Genomic DNA, 24,325 nt, shown 5'->3' with positions numbered 1-24,325 from the left:
TGATGTCAACTGGCAATTCATAGCGTCTCAGGATATGTCTCAGATTTTTCACAGGGTTTGATTCGGGGTTTTGGGAGAGGTCTGAATTACTTGATTGTCTCTGGAAAAAGAAAAATAACCTGTGTTGTAATGAAACTATTAGGTGAACTCGCTGTGTAACAAAAGTGGGTAATATATTAACCAATAACAATTATTTGGATTTAACAGACTCTCTGTCCTTTTGGTACCGTGTCAGGACTCTTAGATGTTCCTCATACCACGCTTTGACAACCTCTGCTATAATTGAAGTGAATTGAAGTAATTGTCTGTTTCTTGAAAGATGTGAAGTGTTTTTGATGCAATTTCACCGTGTCTGTTTGTGTGTGCGTGAAGCATTTTTAGCATAACTCTCAAATATTAGGCCCTGTCATTTTCGGTAAATAGCCATTCATCACGTGTGCCTCTCCGTTTGTTGGTACCCACAAAATCCAATCCATTAGCCATACGCTGGGTGTCCATTAAGTGTGAGATACTTTGTATGTGTGTGTGTGGGTGTGTATACATGAGTGTCATAATTTATGATAATGCATAAAGAGTTCTGACACAAGAAAGAACATTTGAAAGAGAGGAGAGATGTGAAGAGCAAATGCAAATCTCAGGATTATGTATAATATTTTATTTAACATTATCTTCTAACTACCAGTGAAATACTTAAGTAGTTTGGTAGTCACATGCCAGTTTGCCTTTATTGTAATTTTCTTTTTTGTTATAATGGATCTGAAACCAAGATAGAAACTGTCCTACAAATGTCCATGGTCTCACTGACTTTTGCAAATTATGTACAAATATCCCAAAAATTGTGATATTATGTAATAAATTAATATTTTCTCTGTTCCTGTTGTAAGAAGATCTATCACTTAACGTTGAGAAAGTAACACTGTTTAGATAGAGATAGGTGGAGTGTGATCTATTAGCAGCAACTGCAGTGTGCTGTATGCAAGGTGTCAGGGGTAGTAGAGGGTGTAGGTTATCTGAGTGTCAGAAGTGCTCAATAACCCCACCCTACCACGATTCAATATGTGTGGTGAAATTGCAATACTGTGGATTTTTTAAAGTATTTTAGGAAAACTGTCATAATATAAATAACACATCAAATATAATATCTGAGCAACAACATAAACTCTGCTATGTAGCAATCAAGAGTTTAAAGTACACCGTAAAGATTGCACAGTATAAAGCAACCTTCTAGTGTCTGCTAAGAGATTTTCAAAGTGTGGTGTTGGGAGTGGAGTGGAGAGAGGAGTAAACATGGAAGATTTAACACGAGTTTTGTATTTTGTTTTCCTGCAGGCCCCAGTAGAATTAATTCTAGCCTGAATAATATGTTGTATGTTTATTGTTCATTTTTAAACCTCCCAGAAAAAGTCCTCTATCACGAACAATTTAAATGGCTTTGTCCGTCTGATTTCACCCTTTTATTTACTAGGTAGTTTAAAGTTGTTGTGAATTGATGTGAGCTTAGGGACCCACTGTTTCTGAGTGAGTTTTCTTTGTTTTGAATTTATAGCATTTGTTCTATGAAGAAAAAAGTGAGAGTGCGTAAAAATCAGAGCTAAAGTTTCTTGTATTTGTATTCATTCTTGTGCTTGTCTCATTACTCCAATCTTCCTAGTGTTTTCTCCCATTCTGACACACCCATGCTCCATTTCCATGTATTCTTTCGGTCATTCTTCATTTTCCCCCTATAACATAATGCTTTAGCCCTCTATCTACCCTCTTTTCAATTCATGTTACCTGTTACACAAAGTGTCTTAATTCTTTTTAATTGTTTATTTTGTCATTCGTTCCTTCTTTTCTCTGCTTCTCTCCCTCTTATCTACATGGAGCACTCCCATAAGGCAAGGGAAAGCTTGTTAAAGACATCAGTGCTGAAGTTTGCTATTCTCAGAGGAGATAACAGGGATCAATTTTCACAGATCGCCTTCACAGCTTTCAGCAAGTTTGTTGCGCCTAGCCACAGAAAACACACACAAATACACACAGAAGCACTTCAAAACTCACACTGGGGCATCTAAAAAACAATTTATCAGTTAGTCTAAAGGCTTGTGATTTTTGCCTACAGGCTACATGTAGAATGCATCAGCAAAAGCAAAGGAGACTGCACACAGCTATACAATTTATTTATGTGTCTTTGTGTTTGTGCTACATTAAACCAGAGCATGTACATCCAGTGTCTTGTAAGCTTCACTTGAAAAAGTACTCAACCACCGCAAAAATGTCAGCATGTGCACATGATCTATATTTCAGCAGCTGCATGTAATGTAAAAGCTTGTTGTTCCTTTGAAATCTCTGTAGTATATCAACTTGTGCCCTGTGCTCTGTGTCTGTGTCTTCAGATTGGTGAGGCTAGGACATAAATTCTCTGTCCTCTTGTAATAATAGAAGGTTTTATATCAGTTAGGACTGACAGGCTAAGTTATAGTCATTGCCACACCTCTCCATGTCCAGCTGATGCTCAGATCTTTCCCCCTGTCTCCATTGATCCATACAAAGCCAGTAGTCGCCCAGGGACATCTTCTCCCTGAGGCATGACTATCACCAATCAATTCAGCAGCTTCAGTCAACAAACAACAGACGAGTGTAAAAAATGTGCCGGTGCAGATGCTATTTTGTCATTCTGTGTTGTAATCGCGGATTCAATTTCCTATCTCTGTCGACTTACAGCTCTCACCTATTTCATTTCTGTTTCTATCGACAGGTGACCAGTAACTGGTTATAGAGGGGGAGGAGAACAAATGGAAAGGGAGCAGAGAGAAAGAGGATGAGAGAGCAGGTCACAAGAGATTCCTCATGCACAATGGGAGCCCCTTGCTCTGCTGGATTTTGATTTGAAAAGAATAAAAAAAGGACTTCGCCTAAAGGAGGTCAACAGGATTTTAACTTTAGTGTGTTACCCTGTAGTGGGAGTCCTCCCTTTGTCTCAGTTGGAGAAGTCATGAAGGTACTCTAAACATAAAAATACATACTTTTCATCTTTCTCCGCAGAACCAACTCCTACTTCTTAACTAGCAACAGTCTTTTGCCATGGAGAAGACATACTCGCTAACTGCTCACTATGACGAGTTCCAGGAAGTAAAATATGGCGGACGCTTCAGCAGTGACATCCTCAGTAACGGCATGACCCTCCACCTGGGTGGCAGCCTTGACCGCCATATGGGACGAGGCCGCGGAGGGACTTGGTCAAACAGTAAAAACCGAGATCTGAGCAGCACCAGCAACGGAGGTGGACTTCCTCGATGGAGCAGGAGAGAGATCTGCCTCCTCTCTGCATTGGTATTTGCAGCCGGCATGTGTGTCATCTTGGGCAGCATGCTGGCACTCAAGTACATTTCCCTAGACGCCCAGCAGGATCCACAGTGCCGACAGGACTGCCAGCGCAAACGCTCCCTGCTGCGGGCCGCTCGCTTCGTTCAGTCTAATATTGACCCAACCATCCAGCCCTGCCAAGACTTCTACTCCTTCGCCTGTGGCGGCTGGCTGAGACGGCACGGCATTCCTGAGGACAAGCTGAGCTATGGCATCATCACCGCTATCGGGGAGCACAATGAGGAGAAACTACAGCGCCTCCTGCTGGAGCCGATACGGAGGCGAGGGCAAAACTCGGCAGAACGCAAGGTTAAGGAATTCTATCGATCCTGTGTCAACATTCAGGAGATCGACAAGCTGGGCTCTGACCCTATGACGGAGGTCATCGACAGCTGTGGGGGTTGGGACCTTGTTGGGGCTCCACCTGGTGCTGCTGGGTGGGAGAGGGAGGGTGCCCCACAGAGACCAGACATCGATGAGCTGTTGTACAGGACCCAAGGGGTGTACAGCACAGCCGTCTTCTTCTCCCTCACTGTTAATGTGGACGACAAAAACTCCTCCAGGAATGCCATCAGGGTGAGAACAGGGATGTGTGTATTGGTGAATGTGTGCCTGTGTCTCTTTCACCTCATGTTATGTTGATTTTGCCTTTTGTCAGTCGCCTGATCTCCTTTCACTGACCGTGGTTTTCAGGTGAAATGAATGAATTCACCCTGCTCCTGTGTCTGAATGCTGTATCCTGTTACTAGTCTGTGTATATTTATCTCAAATGTGAATGCACCAACTGTACAAACATTAGCTGCAGCCAACTTTTCTAAGTCTAAACAGCTTTAGACTTTAATAAACCTCAAAACCTACCAGTAACTCAAGTTTTCTCCTATTTTCTATCTTTTTTTGTTCATGAATTTCACTAAGCATGAGGCATTTTCAACTTGTGTCATCCTCAATTCAACCCAGAATAAAAACGTGTCTGTTTGCTTTGTCTTTATATGCAGTCATGGCACCTCTGATATTTGCTTAGCATTCAGTCTGAACACACCTTTTAATAATATGATATCCTTTTTTGGTACATCATCAGTGGGTAAATGCATAAAACGGTGTGAATTGAGATTCCTGTCAGGTTTTTAAACACCCTGGAGCTCTGCAATATCAAATTCAATGCAGACTTTGACAAAAAAAAATCAAACATATACTGTACACCAGATCGTTATTAAAGAAACACTTCCAATATGTTAAAGTCGAGTACTATTGCTTTTTCAATATCTGGGATATAAATAAACGTCTGTCAAACAATAATTTCTGTTTGTGTGTAGATTGACCAGGAGGGCCTCACCCTCCCTGAGAGAAGCCTCTACCTGGGACAGGATGAAGACAGTGTGAAGGTAAACAGTCTTCCTTCATTCATCCACCAGCTCCTTCTCTGTCATCACCCTACATCCTTCAGTCCTTCCCTTTTCTTCCTCCCCTTTTACCATTTGACACCTACTTATCTAACCCTTCCCCAGCTCTCACTCCCTGTTATCACCTCATTTTCACTCTATTTTCTCTCCTACCCTCCCTTACTCCCTTTTTCTCTCCCTCCTACATCATCTTTTTCTTCCTTTCCACCCCACACTCCACCTCCTTTGGGTTTTTTCTCTCCTTCCTAACCTTTTTTCCTTCATACTTCCCTTAATTCCTCCTTTCCCTTCTTCACTCTCCTCCTCCTCCATCTGTCCTATTGACAGCTCTCGCTCCTCTTCATTAATCCACCTGTTTTCTTCTATCACCCGCTGTGCTTTTGTCGTCCTGTCCACTTTGCCACATGTCACCCCCACCACCGGCCATTACTGATGATGTCGCAGCTCCTCTCGTCTATTAGCACCGATGTCACTGTGCTTCTCAGATCCTGGCGGCATACAAGGCCCTGATGGAGCGCTTGCTGAGCATGCTGGGAGCTCACAACGCCACGCAGAAGTCCAAGGAGATTATACAGCTGGAGACCCGTCTGGCGAATGTGAGCTGATTGTGCGTGCATGTGTGCACAGGCGGGGTGTGTTTACTCATGCGCGTGCACGTGAGCAATATTGAGTGAAATCTGCTCTCACTCTGCAGATCACTGTGTCAGAATATGATGACCAAAGAAAGGACATCAGCACCATGTATAACCGCATCACCCTGAGGCAGCTGCAGCGCATCGCTCCGAGTGTGAGTACCACACACAAACACACACACGATTTACAACTGTGTGTGTGTACATGGATTTTGGCTGGAGGCAGATGTGATGGATTAAGATTTGAACTCCATCTGAGCATTTTAACTAGTGTTGAATGTGTAAGTGTACGAGGAGCTGTGTGAGTGAGAGAAAGATTTTGGGGAGGGTGAAGGTGAAGAACAACACATGCACAAGTTTCTTTCTAAAGTTATAACAACTCTCATGGACATAATACATTCCTAACCTTCAAGCGTTTTTATAGTTAGTATAGTATAGTTTTACTCTATTGTGCTCTTTTTGTATATTTTCTTTTTGTATCATCACGGACAGATAAAAATGTGCCTTTTGGCATAACGCTGGTATATTTTAAGAAATCTGCATTGTCCCTGTCAAATCAATAGACATTACTTAATCTCTATAACCATGTCTTAATGATCTAACAGTTCTTTAACATTGTGAGAACCTGCCAATATCTCTTTGTGACGGATTCATAGTAAAATTTGTCGACAAAACTGTAAAACACACAAGAGTGTTGCACAAATGATGTCCCCCCCCCCACAGGAGTAGACAAGGGGATTGAGGGATGAAATGAAAGAAGTAGGTAGAGAGGAAATGAGGAGACACTGAAGAGAGTTGGAGAAGATGGATGGAGGGTAGAGGAGAAGGCGGCTTTCATCTGAAGCAGAGGGAAAATCGACAAAGAATCCCCAAAATGTTTCATGGTTGAGGATGAAGAATGGAGGGAATGAGGAGAGATGCGAACTGCGCTTGTACTGAGAAGAAGATACTTTGCTTTTTAGATTCTCAGCCAAAAAAACTACACAGAGAAAAAAAGAGTGTCGGTATAAAAGACTTAAAAATGGAGAAACATGAAAGAGGCAGATTAAAGGATGAAGATCCAACCAGAAAAAGACAAACTGCTCCTAAATGGCGTCAGTTTGTTGCTGCTATTTATTTCCTTTTTTGGATCCGTAGCTAAACTTAATGTAAAACCTCAGAGCTCTATCATTCAAAATGTGACTTCGCTGTAAAAACCAGCTAAAATCACTGGTGTGTGGTGTGTATCCCAATGGTAATGGTGATCCCTTTTTGGCAATAAGAAAATAGCATTTTAATGGTTAAACTGGCCTTAGAGTGGTATAGAAAGTGGTAAAATGGATCAAATGTTTAATAATTCTTTGCACACATTCTCACATAAGAAGATACGAGACCGATCTAATACTCTGATTTAGGCTGAAGCAACATAAAAAGGCTTTTAGAGCTCACCTATCTGGGAGCACGAGATAGTATTTTGTGTGCAGTCACAGGAAACAATGTTTCAAGCCTAAATCAGAGTATTAGATGAGTCTCCGATTGCATCTTATGTGAGAATGTGTGCAAAGATCCATTTTACCACTTTCTATACCACTCTAAGACCAGTTTAACCATTAAAATGCCATTAAAATTAAATTTCTTATTTCCAAAAAGTGATTGCTGTTACCACGGGAATACATGTAGTGTACAGTGTTTGCACTTTGTGACAGTTTGATACTAAAATAAGCATCAGTCTGGTGGAAAGTCTATAATCTAATACAATACGCTGGTGAAGACTAGCAAGCAAAGCTGTAATGTCCTTATAATTTAATCCAAAATTAAAATAAAACTAAACAAATTTCTGCATTGGTATTTGCACATAAAAAGATGCAAGATAGTTTCTCATGAGCACGGGTTTTACCCTTAAAGGCAACACATTCCTGCTCACAACCCCTCCCCTCATATTGTAATTTGTGTTGTGAAGATGCCAGTCAATGAATGCGTGAATTTGTTTTTTAAGTCTATACAGATAATTTTTTTATAAACATAGTAACATAGTAATTCTCTCTCAGTGGTTTCAGACCCACTAATTCAAATTTCACGGACGGGCTCAAATTAAGATTTTTATTTATTTATTTATTTTTGGGAATATACTTGGTATGCTGCAGTGAGCCCAAGAAATACAACCGTTAGTCGAGTCCAAAGCATTTTAATGACTCTGCCCTGCATTGATACATACCTCACACACTGCATGTCTACTAACTCTGAATAAAGGAAAAGGAAGCATCTATGCAATTCTGCACAGCTTTTAAAAGCTGCATTTATGTTTCTTAAAGTCTAATAAGCACAAGTCTACATGCAAGTTAGCTGTTTAACACATAGAAAAGCATCGAGTTATACAACAATGGTTTAATGATACTGAAGTAGTCTCACTGTATTTTTTTGTTTAATTTAAGTTCTTCTCTATTGATTTATTCATAGACAACAATGACAATGCAAAGCTCTTTCACTACTGAATTACAGGTCAAACATTTTACCAAAGTGCATAAAATTAAATTAAATAAAAATAAAATGTGTAAGTCAGATTCTCTGCTGTCTGTATCATCATCTTCTGCCTCTGTATCTTATTTTAAATTCAACATACAGTATTTTAAATATAATCTAAGGTTGTAGTATTTTTACGTTATGGAAGGCTCATACTCAAACTTCTTTAAAGCTTAAATCTGTGGTCTCCACCTGTGCATTTAAAGCAGTGTGCATGTTCACTTGGAGAGCCTGCTCACTTTTATTTGCCCCTTGTTTTACAACCGTCCCATGACTAGATCTCAACAGAGGCTCTTAAATGATGTTATACGGGGAACAAACATCTCTTTCATTCACAGAAATAATAATTGGTAGACAGAATTAGCAAAGTCCAGACCTGAACTGTTGTTTTTAGAAATAATTTTAAATGCTTTCATCAACATGTAGGATGTTTAACTGTGGGGTGTGGTATTACAGCTCGTTTGAATTACTGTAAGAGGCTGATAGGTCACTGATTGGACCCCAGCTTTACTTAAAATATAAAAGTACAACTGTTCTTCTTTTTAACATACAGTAATGTAGTAGTAATTTAGTAATAATAAATTGCATGACTCTCTGACTTTTCACTCTCAATCTTTTCTCGTTCCTGCAGCTTCACTGGAAACGTTTGCTGGACAGAATCTTCCACGACAACTTCTCGGAAGACGAAGAGATCGTGGTTCTCGCCACGGACTACATACAGAAAGTCTCCGACATCATCAAGACCACTTCAAAGAGGTACTGTAAAGGAAGCGAGATGTGTGGGTTGGAGGGGGGTACAGTATGGAGAGAAAGATGAGGGCACAGAGGTGTAAAAGAAAAATCAATGAAATTAGACGTATGCATTTTTGAGTTGGTACTTTTTGAGTGTGAGTAAGCGGTTTTGTTCGAGGTTGTTTTGTGTGTGTGTGTGTGTGTGTTCCCTTTAGTTTCAAGCTGTCACTATAATTTTGGGCTACAATGCAGTGTCACAAGGTGTATGGATTGGTTTTTGACTTGCTGTTGCTATGCATGTATTTGTGTATGTATTTGTGTGTGTGTGTGTGTGTGTGTGTGTGTGTGTGTTAAGGTGAGTCACTGTTGGGTGAACTTCCAGTTCTACAGCAGTTGATTATTATTGATCTACACCCACACCTTTCTACCACCTGCAGTCTCAGACAGACGCACATGGCCGAACACACACAAGCACACACTTTACACACTTTCTTTCCCCGTTCTTTCTCTTGACAGACTCCAAGGGAGGCCTTAAAGGGCTGCTGCACACAGGATGTGTGTTAAAGCCACTGACAGCTCGCCAATAGTCACTGTGCTCTACACAAGTACACAACAGCTCTCAGCCTCATGCATGGATCACTGGCTGCATGACTGGCAGCTGGACTACTTGCTTGTCATTTATGTCTGAGACTGGATACATGTCTTTCTTTCTGTCAGTCTAGCATCATAACGCATTCAGACATTTCGGTAATTTCATGACCCACCAGTTCATGTCGTTATGGCTACATTCAGTGTTGGTCATCTTACCATGTTGTAAGCTATAAACTCTGATTGATGCTGCACGTGTCTAGGGTTTCCCCACTGGTGTAGTATCAATCCATTATACACAAGATATATAATCGATCAATCAAACTTCACTTTACAGACTGTGAATGACTCTGTCTGACTAAAAATCTGAAATCAGTTACCAGAGACATCCCACAGTAAACAATAAGACTATGCTGGAAATGATTGGTGTCTCTTATTTTACCAGCACAGCTCTATTCGAAATGAATGAAATAATAAATAACGTGATGGATTTATATTAATACAGACATTGAGCTATCTGATACATGATACTGTTACTTTTCCATTTCATTAGTCCAGCCCAACATTATTTATTTATTTTTAGAGATACTATATTAAAGAGGAAGTTGTTCACATGCAGCATATAAGTTACTCATGGTTTGAGTTTGGACATGTAGCCAGACGGAAAGCCATTTTTCACTACGTTATGTCAGTCTTATCCTTATTTTGCTCAGTTTTTTTTATACTATTTTGTCCTGTTTTTAGACGGCTACCTAAGAAAGAAAGTTATATCACCATTTTAACCTAGCATGCTGTGACTGGACAGCATGGACGCAGACCTTTTTGAATTTCTGAATATTGCTGAATTGTATCCAGTGATTCAGTGGTTTGAGTGCTTGTGTGCAACAAAGACAATAACGTTTTAGCTTCCCTGGTTTAGAAAGAATAAAGCAATAAAGCAAATTTCTCACCACACTTTATGTGATGACACAAATGTAGGTTCAGGTCAGCTAAAAAGCCACTAAAACTTCCTGCTGGTGTAGCTGAGACAACAGAAAAACTCGCCCCTAAATGTTTAAAATGGATCCAGGGCACACAACAGTCAGTAACCCTCAACTCGCTGTGCACACCAGATTAGAACTAAATACCTATAATCTAACATGACCAGTCTCCTGCAGAACAAAGATCCAGACACATTCAGCAGGTAGAAGCAGATGAACAGGAAGACAACACAAACACGTCGCTAAGTGTGCATGCTCAGCACAAATATTTGAGCGAAGGCAACTGCAGGGGCAACCCTGTGCTTAGACGGTTTATCAGATCCATTTTCTACACTACCAAAAAACTGCTGTGAGTTTATCACTTCCGCCGTTTCTATTCATCAGCCCTGTCTAAACCTCCACTGTAACACTATGCAACAAACACAGGGACTTTGGGCCGTTTCTCACAAATTCTTTTATTCAATTTGTCACCTGCTTTAGCCTCTTCTGCTTTCACCATTCATATATTTTACAAGATATGTATTGTATAAAGGTTATTCCTTACTTCTCTCCTTGTATCTGTCATCCTTTGGTTTAATATTACTTCCTAACCACAACACAAGATAACATTTTTTTTACAGTGATTTGGCTGAGCTCATTGTAAAGGTCTCTTTCAAATCAAATTTGTTTAGTGCTCTATTTTTTGGAGAAGGTGCGTATTGTTCCCGATCTATTTTAGCTCATCTCTCATTTTCCTCCCTTCTTATTGAAATGTAGTTTTTAATCACGACACTCAACACAAGTTGGGGTCACATACTGTGTTAAAGGATTCATAATCCCTCTCTATGAAATTACAGTTGCCACTGCCACAACCATTAGCCCAGGTTCACCTCCTCAGGTCTCTTGATGTTTACCAATCCTGTCTTTGCTTTGTCTATTCATCCATCCCCCCTGACGGCTTTAATAATAGATTCTACACTACTCCCCTGTCTTTTGTTCCTTCCACTTGTATGTACCTGACATCCTGTCCCCTCTGCTTTTAATCACCAGCCACCTCCAACATTTGGCTGATATGGGCTTCACTGTGGAACCACCCACTTTACTATTATGTTGTGCAATCAAACAAACGTAATATCTTCAGCATATGAGTAAAAAACATATAATACTTATGTTGATAAACGTGTTTTGGTTTGTTGAAATGACCAAATGGTGTTTAACTAGTTTATTATGAATTGGTAGAAAAACACCTGAGACGAGTGATGAGAAGTTATGATCAGGAATGAGCTTTGTTTTCTCACAGTGACACTGGGGACGTTGCAGATTGAACTTTTAAGACTTCCCTTCCTACCTCTAACTTTCTCTCTTATCCTCCTTTCATCAAGCTCTTTTGTCTCTTGTCCCCTGCTCCCTTCTCTCTTTCTCCATCTGTCTCCTCTCATGATCTTTGCGTGATCACCCTCTCATTTCCCTATTCTCCCTCAATTCCTCCAACACCTCTGTGCTCTCCTTTTTCTCCATCTGCCCCTCTTCTATTTCCCATTCATGCCAGCTTCTATCACTTCCCTACCTCCTGTCATCCTTCTGCTCACCTGTTCCCACTCACTTTTCTCTGTTGCCATTCTTTCTATCTTCTTTTCCTCTTGCTCAGTCTCCATCTTCCTTCCACCTCCAGTCTGTCTCCAGGTTCTGTCTCCCAGGAAGTTCATTATCAGACTTTAAACAAAGGTTGGCATTGCTAGTTGGTACAAACAGACACACACACAATCACACATATAAATAGAAAATAGAGCTATTCAATTTCCTGGGGGTGTTTCTCATTAGCATAGCTTATGAGTACTTCGTTAAAAATGCCCCTGGTTCCTCACATCAAGGGGTCCTTTCCTGTGCTGCCTGTTATTAGTCAGTCAAACAGCTTGTTGCAAGGAAAAAACCGCACATGCACACAAATAGTACAGACACCAGGAAACTGGAGTTAGTGCTGACACTGAAATAACGAGTTTGAACCTGATGCTGCAAAACCGTGTTTCATAGTTACGTTATAGTAATGTTTACCATCCAAATTTAAAATGCTAACATCCTTATGTTAATAGTGCTTTCATGCTGCTGCTTATTCTGCAGTCCTACATGACAAGATGGAGGAGAAACAAGACTCAGATCGCTACGACCTGCGGCTGGATGGAGAACTAATGGATAAGGTTAAAGTTGAAGAGGTTAAACATAGTGATATACGGCTGGTTAGGCTGTGTAACCGCAAAATATTATATATTGGACTTGTGAGTCTCCTCAGCTCGGAGTTACATCTGATGAATGTAATCCTTAACATACTGAACACAGTGTATTTCAGTTTAGATTATATCATATCACAGATGCTGTTTCTCCTCCAGCGAGAGGAACAATAAAACATCACCAAACTTTACACCCCCTCCCCCCCAACATTCGATGCCACCTCAGCTCTGTTACACAAACGTTCTGATTGGGTACAAATATTTAGAGAAATTTACTTTCAGCTCTCCAGTTGTTAGTTGTTAGCTGTGCCACCTGGTTGCTCCGGTACCTCATTAGGCTAAATTCACAGACCCTGCTTACAACATCCAGGATTCAACATCTGGGGACCATGAATAGAAGGTTTTGCACAAATCCATTAAGTAGATACAGAGATGTTTTCCTGAATAAGTAAACAGGACTCATACTGTGTTCTAGTTGTTCACATATTCAGTCATTTCCATCCCTAAAAATACATAATGGCAACTAAAATAGCATAAAACCAAGGAAAGCAAGTGGTCTTAAGTTGTCTTCAAGGTCAATCAACACTAGCAACTTTAATTTCATTAAGCCTCTCTCCTCTGACTGCACAATTTTCTGAGCAATTTCAGTTAGTGTTTCTTTACACGAGCCTCAGAGAGTTGATATTTGTTACAGTACCGACACACAAGTTTGATAAAGAAACGATTGCACAGTTGAGTGTAGCATGCAGTCACACAAAAGATATATACATAAAACATATACAGAAAATGGCATGCTTATGTTCATACAAGCTCCTGCACATGTAACACATAGGAAGTAGGTGCCATATCACTGCAAACACACACAGTACCATTGCTAAGCTTCACCCAGCTTGGAGTCAGGGGTCATGGCAGAGGTGTTGGCCCGTTGTATGATTGTCCAGTAGAGCAGATGGAGAGGAGATTTTGTTCCTCTCAAGGCCACTAATGGACCACAGAATAAATCTTTTATACTCTTTCATACTCTGCTGGACTCTGTCACTCACTTAAACACTCACACACAGATATAGTCAGAGAGGTTGGTGCAGGCTGACATTCAGACAAATACAGAAACACAAGAGGAAAGTTTGGGCTATTGTTAAAATGGAGAAACGGTGAAGTTGCACTCTGAGAGGTGAAAAGGTGACAGACAAGGGTTTCATCTGCCTGTTACACAGATGTGTGTTTCAGGACGACTGGATGGATGGTTAACAATGAATGGATCAATCTTCCTTCTTCCATTCTGCTCCCTTCTTTCTATTTCATGCTTTCTTTAATTCTGATTTCTTAATTTTGACTCCTATTTCTTCTGTTCTTGTCTTTTGCTTCATCTTTTATCACTTCCCTCCTGATCAAAGTTTCGTTTTCCTTCTTCCACTGTTTTTCTTCCTTTCTTCCTGTTAAAACTCCAGGTGTTTTTGTTTATCCATCCATCCACCTGAGCATCTTCTGAACTCCATCCTCCTCCTTCCCTTTTTACCACCCATCATCTTTCCTTCTGCACAGTTTTACTTCCCCTCCTTTCTCAGTGCTTTCAGGTTGCTAATGACAATTTGATCTACACGTCTCATTTATCTCATTTATTTTCTATACACACATCTACTGACCAGGTCCTTCTTGTCTCTGTTTCTCACATTCATGACTTTCCCATCACACAAGGCTACTGAGAAGAGCAGTTACACCGCCTTCTCCTCTTCCCACGTGACATCCATTTTTCTTTCTCTCCCTACAGTCTGAGTGTGTGTGTGTGCATGTGTGTGTGCACGGTTCCCATGCGTTGCAGCGACTGCAGCCAATCCCATTAGCCAGATGAGCAGGCCTCCAATGAAGGGGAAAGCATAATGACAACACCAGCGTCTCTCGCACACACTCCTCCCTTGCTGCTACTGCTCTCGCTCTCACTCGCCGTCTGGTCCCTCCATTCATCCATCACTCCTGAGGATGTGATTTTTTTTTTCTTTCCCTGAGTGTCTGGGCAGTGCAATTTGAAGGCTGGCAGGAGAATTTATCATTTTGAGTGTTTATTTAGGCGCGATTAAGCGAACAATATGCACATATGTGTGGTCATGAGTAATCCAGAGAAGTGAAACACTTCCTGCTGAGGCCCTCTGCTTTTAAAAATATACACTTGAGGTGGTTATTAATCATTTTTAGATGAAGCTTTTTTCCAAACAGTGGATTTCATGACACTAGCTTTGAGCAGCAATTCCCAGCAAGGCCTCCTGAGCTGTAAATAAATGCCGTCATGCTACTGTAATGTGCTCTGGATAAGTCTCCATTTTAGTTTGACTCTGATGTTTGGGTTTGTTATTTGAAGGCTTTTTTTGTTTGTTTTTATTTTTTATGTTTCATTATTCTACTTTTATTTAAGATATAAAATGATCCAACTTCATCCTATCCACTGCCTGATTATACAGAAGTGAAGTTAAAGGTGGAGGAGCTCCTCTCTTCTCCATTACCTACAGGGTCATTACCTGTGGTAATGTGTTGATGCAGTGCACGGGGACAGTGTCTTTTCATCTCCCCAACTAGCTCCATTAAAATCCATTCAGCTAATGAGCCTTCACTCAGTCCTCCGGTGATTAAGACCTACGGTTTGATCTGTAATGCGATCGCACCAACAGGCCCTCCGCTTTCATTTAGCTTGCTCTGACTCCATTACTGCACAAAGCACATACACGAGTGACCACGTAGCAGAGAGCAGGGTGATGTGACAGAGATTTGGAGGGAAGTTTTGACAGAGCCAATGACAAACTGGTGTTCTGTGTTGTGAAAGAGTATAATAATTACTATGTAATGCAAGGGATATACTGATCACTTGATCCCAAAAAAGTTTTTCAAAACTAGTATTAGTAGTTAATTAATAATGTTGATAATTAGTCATGACATATTACTCAGTGAACGTGACTGCATTAATTTACAAATTAACCATCCACAGAAGTAATTACAGTCCAGACTTTAAGTACAGTTACACTTTTTGTTCTTCAATGTGTTGGATAAACTATATGCAAGATTCTTAAACGTATAGCTGCACCGATACACGTCAACACAACCATCACATACTGCATAATATATTTTATGCAGTCAATGACCTGAAGTCTTGAAAAATGAGGTAAAATACTTTGTCATTAGCCTTGCTTTTTTCCCTCCACGCTCTCCTCTTTCATCATTTTGACAGAGGTTTATTTTGTTTCATCAGTCCACAGAACTTTGATTTTAAACCATTTATCCCATTAGAATACTCAAAGACACCTATTAAAACATATAGTAATAAAAGACAGCCTTCGAAAACGACCCATATTTGTACCCTAGCTCCACTAATGACTGGACAACACTGTTTATCAGGGCCTTCCTAAATGCATACGATGTTACAAAATGATTTATAAGATGTGTGGAGGTAACAGTATTAGTAGTGTCATTATTTGCTTTTATTTTCTTCTGTGTTTGAAATGATCAATGCTGTTCTGTTTACTGGTTTAATCCACTACTTTAAACAACTATGCAGATCTGAAAAATAACACACTCTCCAGTAGGGAAGTAAAAAATTAATCAGCATTGTCAGTTTGGTTTATGGTGACCACACAGCTCATTGTGGAGTATCCTTTTTACTCTGAGAGATTACGGTCATTACTTTTCTTCAGAGACGCCTGAAGTAAAACGCTGCTTCTCTGTTGATGACTTTCATATACAGTATATGTCTCCGCACTGGGCAAACAGATAAGCACATGGATGTAGTGTGAATACGAACTCACACCTGCCCAAGTCTGCCACAACGAACAGGTGATGACAAATTTACACAAACCAGCTAATCATCCACAACAGCCACGTGTGTAACACACGTTAATTAGCTGATGGTGCTGATGATCAAGGACAACATCTGGGTCTCTCATTCATTTATTTAGCTTTCATCCCTCCACCTCCTACCTTCCTTTTCTCTGTCCTATGAATTAAATTCACTTCACTAGTGCTTTTTGGCGGGACCTCGGGGTGCCGTTGCCAAGGCGCATTTGATTTAATATCTGTCATGAAAAGGGAAAATTAAAAAAAAAAAAAACACAACTGAAAACAACAACATGCCTTGAGGTTTGCATGGTGCCTCGCAGTAGGAGAGGAGGGGGCATTTGTCCCCGCAGGGCAGATTAGATGCGTGCACCCAGTGGGGGCACGAGGACACACCAGCACTCTGTTGTCTGGGGGAGAAGACACAGCTTGAATACATAAATGAATGATCCATTTTCTCTCCTCCCGCTCAACACTTTCCTTTACCCCTCTGCTGCCTCTGCCGCTGTGAGTCACTGCGAATTGGTGGGAGCTGTTCTTTAACTGTTGGGCCCTATTGACTCCTACACTGCTCGCTCTCGATCACTGTCTTCCTCTTGTTTTTGTGCGAACTTTTCCAACTCTTAAGTGGCTTGGAGGGCAGATGGAAAAACAGAAACTTTGTGCCAGATGGAACAAGATTACAGTTTGACACAGATGTGCCAAAAAAACACAAGCAGAAGTTTCTTAAATTATGGAAAGACTTTGTAAAATTTGACAGTAAAAATGAACTATTCTGAAACGGTTGAATTCAGAAGAAGTAACACACCTTAGTCCAGCTCCATACACTTGCTGTTATAACCCTATGTGGTCTGAAATAACCAGTAGCTTAGCTAAAATTAGCTTTAAACCTGCTTAGTGAGATTTTTGGCTCCAACTTTTTCTATTTTTGTGCCTCTGTTGAGCCAAGTTCATGGTTTCTGTGGTTTGTATTGTAACAGCCTTAAATGAATAATTCAAGAAAAGGGTCTTTGTAAAGAGCTGTGAAAGAATTGTTCAAACCTTTTGAGTCAAACCACATATTAAATGTTGTGAACATAGATGTTTGACTAAGTCCTGCACATAGTAAAAGTTTGAATCTCAAATTCATGACTAACCATTAAATTGTTTTCATCATTACAGATGACACCACCTTCTGATTTTGTTTTTTATCCTTAGTTTTTGTTGGTGCTGCTTAGGAAATAAGTCTTTACATACCAGTCTATTCTGACCTCCCTGAACATTGGTGTTTCGTTTGGCAGATGGGTGAACAGGTCAAATGAGAGACAGGATTCTAGTTTTGTTTATTTATTGCTTCCCAAATTTCATGTTAAAACTGAAAAATGTTGGCAATATACAACATAAAATACAGCTGAAGTAATTTGTGATGTAGCACAGAAATAAAACAATTTACTAGTCCTAGCTCGATGCTAGCACAATATGAGATTTACCATTACCATGCTACATCACATCACGTCGACTGTGATATCACTAGTGGGCAGCACAAAATGACGTTTTTTTGATGGCAGTATTGTTCTGTACTAATGTGTCTCATGCATTTTGCTGTTATTGTGTACAAACACTAGATAATTTAATTGGCTGTCTTGTCTTCTACATCCTAGAGTTCTCCATAACTACATGCTGTGGCGTATCGTGGCAGCGCTGAGCGAGCACCTGTCCACCGCCTTCCGGAGCACCATCCACGAGTTTTCTCGGGAGATAGACGGCACAGAGCAGCAGCTGGAGCTGGGCAGGCTCTGCCTCACTCAGGCCAACAAACACTTTGGCATGGCCCTGGGAGCCCTGTTCGTCCAGCAGCACTTCTCCTCACAGAGCAAGGCCAAGGTATGGTGGTTGTTGGGATAGTTGGAGGAGATGGACTTCATTTGGTCCATATTTATTTAATCTAATCCAAATGATGGGAGTATTGTATGTGTCCTTAATGATAACACACTGCCTGTTCTTCCTGCATTAAAAGATCTCTGTGCTTCTAGCTTAACTGCTCCACCACAACATTCATGTACCTTTTACACAGTGTAGAAAGCTTTTTGGAAGTGGAGTTGTGTAATGAAATTCATCATTCATCTGACTCATTGGCCATCTACCTGCAACACATGGTTGTAGACAGTTGGCTCAGTCAGAGTTAGAATAAGAGAAATTTCAGCATAAATAATGTCTGAAAATAACTCGGTTCAAGCCCAAACTTTGCACGATGAAACTGCAACAAACCCAACTCCAGTACTTTGTCACAATCTGTTGGGTTCAGGCTGGGAATCAGAAAATTGTACGTGATTTCTGAGGACATAACTAGTTGTTGGCAACCATTTGTGTGTTAAAATAAACACCGGCCGTGCTTTTCAGGCTTGCATTTACAACATTTGGAGCTTGTAGTGCACAGATATTTCAGACATTCAGATTTTAAACTACCTACTCTGGGGCTGTAACCGCATATCAAGCTTTAACTGTCAGATCCACCATTGCATCATTAAGATGTTTCCAGTATTTTGACGATAAATAATACGCAGTGACGAGCACTTCATCTGCAATTCCCACTGGCTGCATTAAAAACATTTCACTAAAGTGAAATCATGTGACATTCAAAGACGCCTAGAGGAAAATCCACACACTGAACTTGGAATAGAAATTTCTGATTTAAAGTTTTTCATGTTTTATTTTCTTCTTTTGTTTCTCTGAGACGGGGTGAGGTGGCCCAGCTATGTGTTTTGCCACACCTAGATGGTTTTGATTGATTCCTGCACTGTGATCTTAAATATCATCCATGTCAATCTCCACCTCTCACTCACTTCTTTTTCTCTTTCTATTTTGCTCTCTGCATAGGTCAGTCACCACTAATCCCTCACCTCTGCCCTTTGGCTCCCTTATTTTTCACCTTAATCCCTCCCTGTATGTGTTTTGAGCTCAGTCTCATGTTCAGTTTAGGACATGGGATCTGGTTTCCAATGAGATTTCTAACCTCTGCAACCTCATCCCTTCACCTTAGCTACTCCCCACCACCTTCCTCCTTCTTCCACCCTACACTTTCTTATATTAAGACCTCATTCTTCTTGTCTTGCTAACTTTCACATCTCTGCCAAAGCTCATGACTATAAAGCATAAAGAAAGTCAGACACAACTGGATAAGTTCGGGTTGCTAATTACTCTTCATGTACAGTACGTTAATTGAAATTTAAGCTCCCAAGCTCCTAATGTTCCATTTAAGATTCTAATAAGATACTAAGTGTAAATTTCAATAGTGCTTCAAGCTAGTGGAGCCTTTCTGATTAATATGACAAGGGAGAAGAGGGACTTTTAGGATCAAGCTGACTGTATGGCCGATTTTTACTAGATAGAGCCGAGGCTAATCCTCAAAACATCTACCATTTGAACAATCAATCATTTTTGTACTCCTTGTATGTACTTTACAGTGTCTAATATAGACAGGATAGAAAGTCCAAAGCTGGGTTAATACCATATTTTTGGTATAGTCCATGTCCACACTGATGATTTCATGTTGCTCGTAGATAACATTCTGTTCGGTGCTGGCATGTCCACACAGGTTGGAGACCTCATTATCGACATGAGAGGAACCGGACATGAAGCCAGTGGTGATATATGTAGCCTTGACTGACTCACTGATGCTGCTCACCTCAGCATGACCAGGAATTAATGAGTCTCAGGAGCTGAAGCTGAGACAGGATGGGAAAGATCGGCTTTCTTGTTAGACTGAATCATCAGTGTAGACAGAAATGAAGGACACAACATGTCCTGAAGTCTATGAGGGGGATTATTTCTGTTTATGTTAGTCTGTGAAGCCATCAGGGTAGTTCTTAAAAAGCTACTTGAAGTTTGGACAGAGGTTCCTGAACCCTATCCTCAAAAAAGACAGTTTTTCAAACCCACTTATAATATTTAGCACCAACATTTTTACAAAGTCTCCAAAAGGTAACTGCAGCTTTGGACAATGAGCTGTGGTTTAGTTATGTTAAGATCAACTCAATATGCAAAATCAACAACACAAGCTTTAATCTGTTTACACTCACTGGCCACAGTTACACATCTAATGCTATCCAACACATAAGCCCTGTCATAAATTCTATTTTTTCAAGTTTATCAACTTGGATTTTGTTGAAATGATCAGAAAAGTGATAACTATACTACACGTTTATTTTTGAGGTCATAGTAGGTGGTGCATTATATGAAGAGGTGTTTCTAATGTTTTGCCAAAAACATTGTAACGGAACATGAACTCTTGGCCGCCGCATCAAAGTCAGATGCTTTGTCTCAGCTTCCACGTATTTTTCTTTGCTTCATATTGTGGAGGACAAAATACTTTTTTGCACCAAACATCAGCTCTGGGTTTGAAGCACAGTTTGGAGATTGGTACAATATCTGGAGATTTACTAAGGATCCTGAGTGGTGCTTCTTCATGCTTAGAGCTCAGCGTGTGACAAACAAAAACAAACATGCAGAAGTGAAAACAATCATCTTGGATAGCTCTAAGCAGCTCTCGGACATGTCTAAAATGGAACTGCACCAATTTTACATCAAACTCTGTTCCATTGTGGGTAATGTAGGTGCCAGGTTTCAAAGTGTAAAACAGACAATATCCTTATTCTTCTGCATGGTTTCATATTTTTAAAAATGTGTGCAATTGTAAATTGACTGAGAAGTCTTAATTAAAGGTGGACTTGGCTAAAAAGAATTTTATACCATGGCATAAACAGTCTTGATGGTGCCTCAGTACCTCACTGACACTATGACAGCTACTATATATTAGTCCTGAAACTGTAAGACTTCTCCTGAGCTTGTGTCACATAATATCCACTGGTTAACCCTCTCCATGCACCTTAAATTCCTTGCAGGCTGCAAATCAACGAGTCTAATTTCAGTTACTTTGATTTGCAGCTGGAAAATAGGTACATATACTGTAGCATCAGTGGTTAAGTACGTATTACATGTTTGCTTTACACATATCTGATGTAAATAACTGCATTAATGGGACTACAGAGGCTATAGAAAGTCCACAATTGGAGGCCACTGAACAATATTCATGGTAGTCACACTAATGCAAGCAACACTATTTAAAAAACACAAGTTATCCTCAGTATTTCTCTCAACATCAAATATTTGTGACCAAACGAGCAACGATTGTTGTTTAATGTCTCGTGAAATATTCAAAACTTATATAAGGTTTGCAGGAACGTTTGTGTGTTTTCAGGGCCTTAATATGATGTGATCTGCCCACAGGTACAGGAGCTGGTGGAGGACATAAAGCATTCTCTGGATCTACGACTGCAGGAGCTGGACTGGATGGATGAAGCCACGAAGGACGCTGCCAGAGCAAAGGTTTGGAGCCTTACTCAGCTTTTGCATCACAAACACAACTTCCTGTCAGATCCGATTAGTATTAGAAGAGGGTTTATTTCTTTGCGATTCTTTTCTTTCTGAGGGTTTGATTGATTGGTTGGTTAGATGGAAGTGTGCGATAGAATACATCAAGGGCTTGACATTGAGAAGTGAGGATCGCCTAATCCGGATCTCTCTGTGGTGCTGATTTAGGGTCTGCACTGCAAGATATCCTTTCTAATACTTTTACAGTCTGAAGTTATAATCCTTTTAGTGGGCCATACTGAATATAAAGAGCTTCCCTGTAATCCTATTACACTGGGTTTGCTTGATTAGTTGATGCATGTGTGTGTTTGGATGGTGCCTCAGTCCAACAAGCTGTGCGTATGAGTGGTTATTTGTGCAAGTGGATGTGGAGTGATGTTGTACCAGTTGTTTATCCTCCGCTTTTGCCTTCCTTCCATCATCCATTCTTCTTGTTCTTGTTCTGTCCCAGCTGAAGCACATGATGGTGATGACAGGATACCCAGACTTCCTGCTCAAACCTGAGCTCATAGATCAAGAATATGGGGTGAGTCAGCTCCCTGTTTCACTCTGTGCTGTCCAGTCGTACTCACCACACAATCACCCACACATACTACGAACCAATCCCATTTCCCAGCAGCACCCCCCTCTCTCGCTCTCTCTAGAATTATTTTCAATCAGGCATTACAGTGCATCCTGCTTGATTGTATTTGGGTGGAGCAAAAATACATCATGCGTAGGAGTAAATGAAGCCAACACACACTGATGGGACTGCTCAAATAAATAATATACTTTAAAAAGCACATGTAAAATCTGCCAACAGGCTCAAGATTGTGTTGATGGAGAACCTGTGGGGAAAGCTGCATAAACAGAGGTTTATACACTGTACAGTAGAGTTTATACTTTGTTGAATGTGGAATGATTGACTTTTGTTGTGTTTCCACTTTTACTTGAAATGTTTAAACTAAGTTTTTTTAATTTAACACACACACACACACACTGTGACAACACAGTTTGCTAAGACATACATTTGCAACACAACCATGCATTACATGCTCATGTGTGACAGAAGATTCAAGCTAAAGGATACTGAAGTAAAGGTGTGAGCATCATTAATTAAAAAAAAAAAACAAAAATCATCTTAAACCTGATGAACTGCCCAATGAGAATAAGTAACTACATGGCAACTTGCAACATTATATTAACTTAAAGGGAAGAAAGTAAATTAATCTTTTGTGCTGTAAATTAGATAAAGAGAAACTTTAATCAGCAGATGTTACCTTAGCATAAACACGAAAAACAGTGTGGCTGTTTCCTACAGCACACTAAAGTCTGTGAAGTCAGTCATCCAGCTCAGGTTGTTTGAAAGTTCAATCATGACAAATGTACTTCTTTCTTGTTAATTTAAAACGTTTCACTTCTCTTCCAAGTAGCTTCTTCATTCTGACGAAGGTTTGTTCGCACATCCCAAATTTATTCTCCAGACTGGTCGTTTCTCTTGAGATAAATTCAAATTTGGGATAGATTAACTTTCCTCGGTGCGAAGAAGCTGCTTGAATTCGTCGATTATTGAGCTGCTAACCAGGTCCAGGTGGTAGCTTCAAATTAATTGTACAGACATGTACTGACATGTCAGTGGTATCGATCTTCTTCTCTAACTCTTGGCAGCAATTAGTGTATTTTCTGAAATGCCAAACTGTTCCTGTTAATATCAACTTTACACAGAAGTGTTTCTCCATGTTTGTCTTTTGTTGTAGTCATTATGTTACAGTGTACAGACTCAATGCCGAGAGCCGGTTGTTAAGTTCTGTCAGTGACTAAGTTTCTTCTCCATCTGTTACCACAGTTGGGTGTTTTGTATATTTTTGTCGCAAATTGTAAGAAGCACATCTGGCCGCCTGGAAAACAAGTAAAAAAAAAAAATAATGAGAGATGATGTGTTTACTGTCAGTTTAAAGTATGGAGATGTTACATTAAATCCTTTACACCAGTTAACAAAACTGTTTATCAGTCTTGTGCAAATGCATTTTAATGTTGGGCACAAGCTCCATAACGGGTGAGTAGCCTTTCTACTTACTGAATCCTATAATACGTTCTGTCACAATCACACCATAGATTACCACTAATTACGATGTAACAGCTAATTAGTAGCTGACTTAATGGTTCTGTTCACCTCACCACAAACATCCAATTAAAGGACTAGTTTCATATTTCAGAAAATACACTTTTGCATTAGCTTTTTGGAAAATATTTAAATGAGAACATTTATACTGTTAAGTATAAAACTACAGCTGCCAACCAGTTGACTTAGCACAGACACTAGAAATAGAGGAAACGGCAAAGCCAAGTTCTGTCCGTGGGAAACAATATTCAGTCATTTTGTGACGGTTTTTCTAACTGTTTGAAAACGGTGGATTGCTCTCTGAGCGAGTGGTTGGCTTAAGTGAAGGAGTTTAAGTATCGCGGGTTCAAGATGAGGGTAAAATGGAGAATGAGATTGACAAGCAGATTGGTGCCATGTCAGCAGTAATGTGGACGGACACTGTACTGCACTGTAGTGTTGAATTTCTCAATTTTCTAGGCTTAGAGAGGTTATAGAGTTCAGACATTTGGGGGAAGCTCAAAGTAGAGCTGCTGCACCTTTGGAAAAGAGTTGAGGTGGTCCGGGAATCTCATCACCATGTCTCCAGTATCCATACTGGAGGTTTTCCCAGCATGTCCAACTGCTGCAGCAGATCCAG

The 24,325-nt window shown here is 40.2% G+C and overlaps 1 protein-coding gene across 1 annotated transcript in view; it reads left to right on the top strand.

Moving 5' to 3' along the window:
- The first annotated feature begins 3,063 nt into the window (after positions 1–3,063).
- The window catches only part of LOC113164688 (endothelin-converting enzyme-like 1), a 32,156-nt gene continuing 10,894 nt past the window's right edge, over positions 3,064–24,325 (top strand). Inside the window, exons 1-9 of the mRNA XM_026364090.1 lie at positions 3,064–3,226; positions 3,263–3,921; positions 4,659–4,727; positions 5,231–5,341; positions 5,440–5,532; positions 8,508–8,632; positions 17,837–18,059; positions 21,462–21,560; positions 22,057–22,131. Of these exons, the coding sequence (XP_026219875.1) occupies positions 3,064–3,226; positions 3,263–3,921; positions 4,659–4,727; positions 5,231–5,341; positions 5,440–5,532; positions 8,508–8,632; positions 17,837–18,059; positions 21,462–21,560; positions 22,057–22,131 (1,617 nt within the window). The remainder of the gene's footprint in view (positions 3,227–3,262; positions 3,922–4,658; positions 4,728–5,230; positions 5,342–5,439; positions 5,533–8,507; positions 8,633–17,836; positions 18,060–21,461; positions 21,561–22,056; positions 22,132–24,325) is intronic.

This window comes from Anabas testudineus, chromosome 13 (assembly GCF_900324465.2).
Source record: "Anabas testudineus chromosome 13, fAnaTes1.2, whole genome shotgun sequence".
NCBI lineage: Eukaryota > Metazoa > Chordata > Actinopteri > Anabantiformes > Anabantidae > Anabas > Anabas testudineus.
Note: the sequence above shows the minus strand (reverse complement) of the source record. Positions and strands in the feature narration are given on the sequence as shown.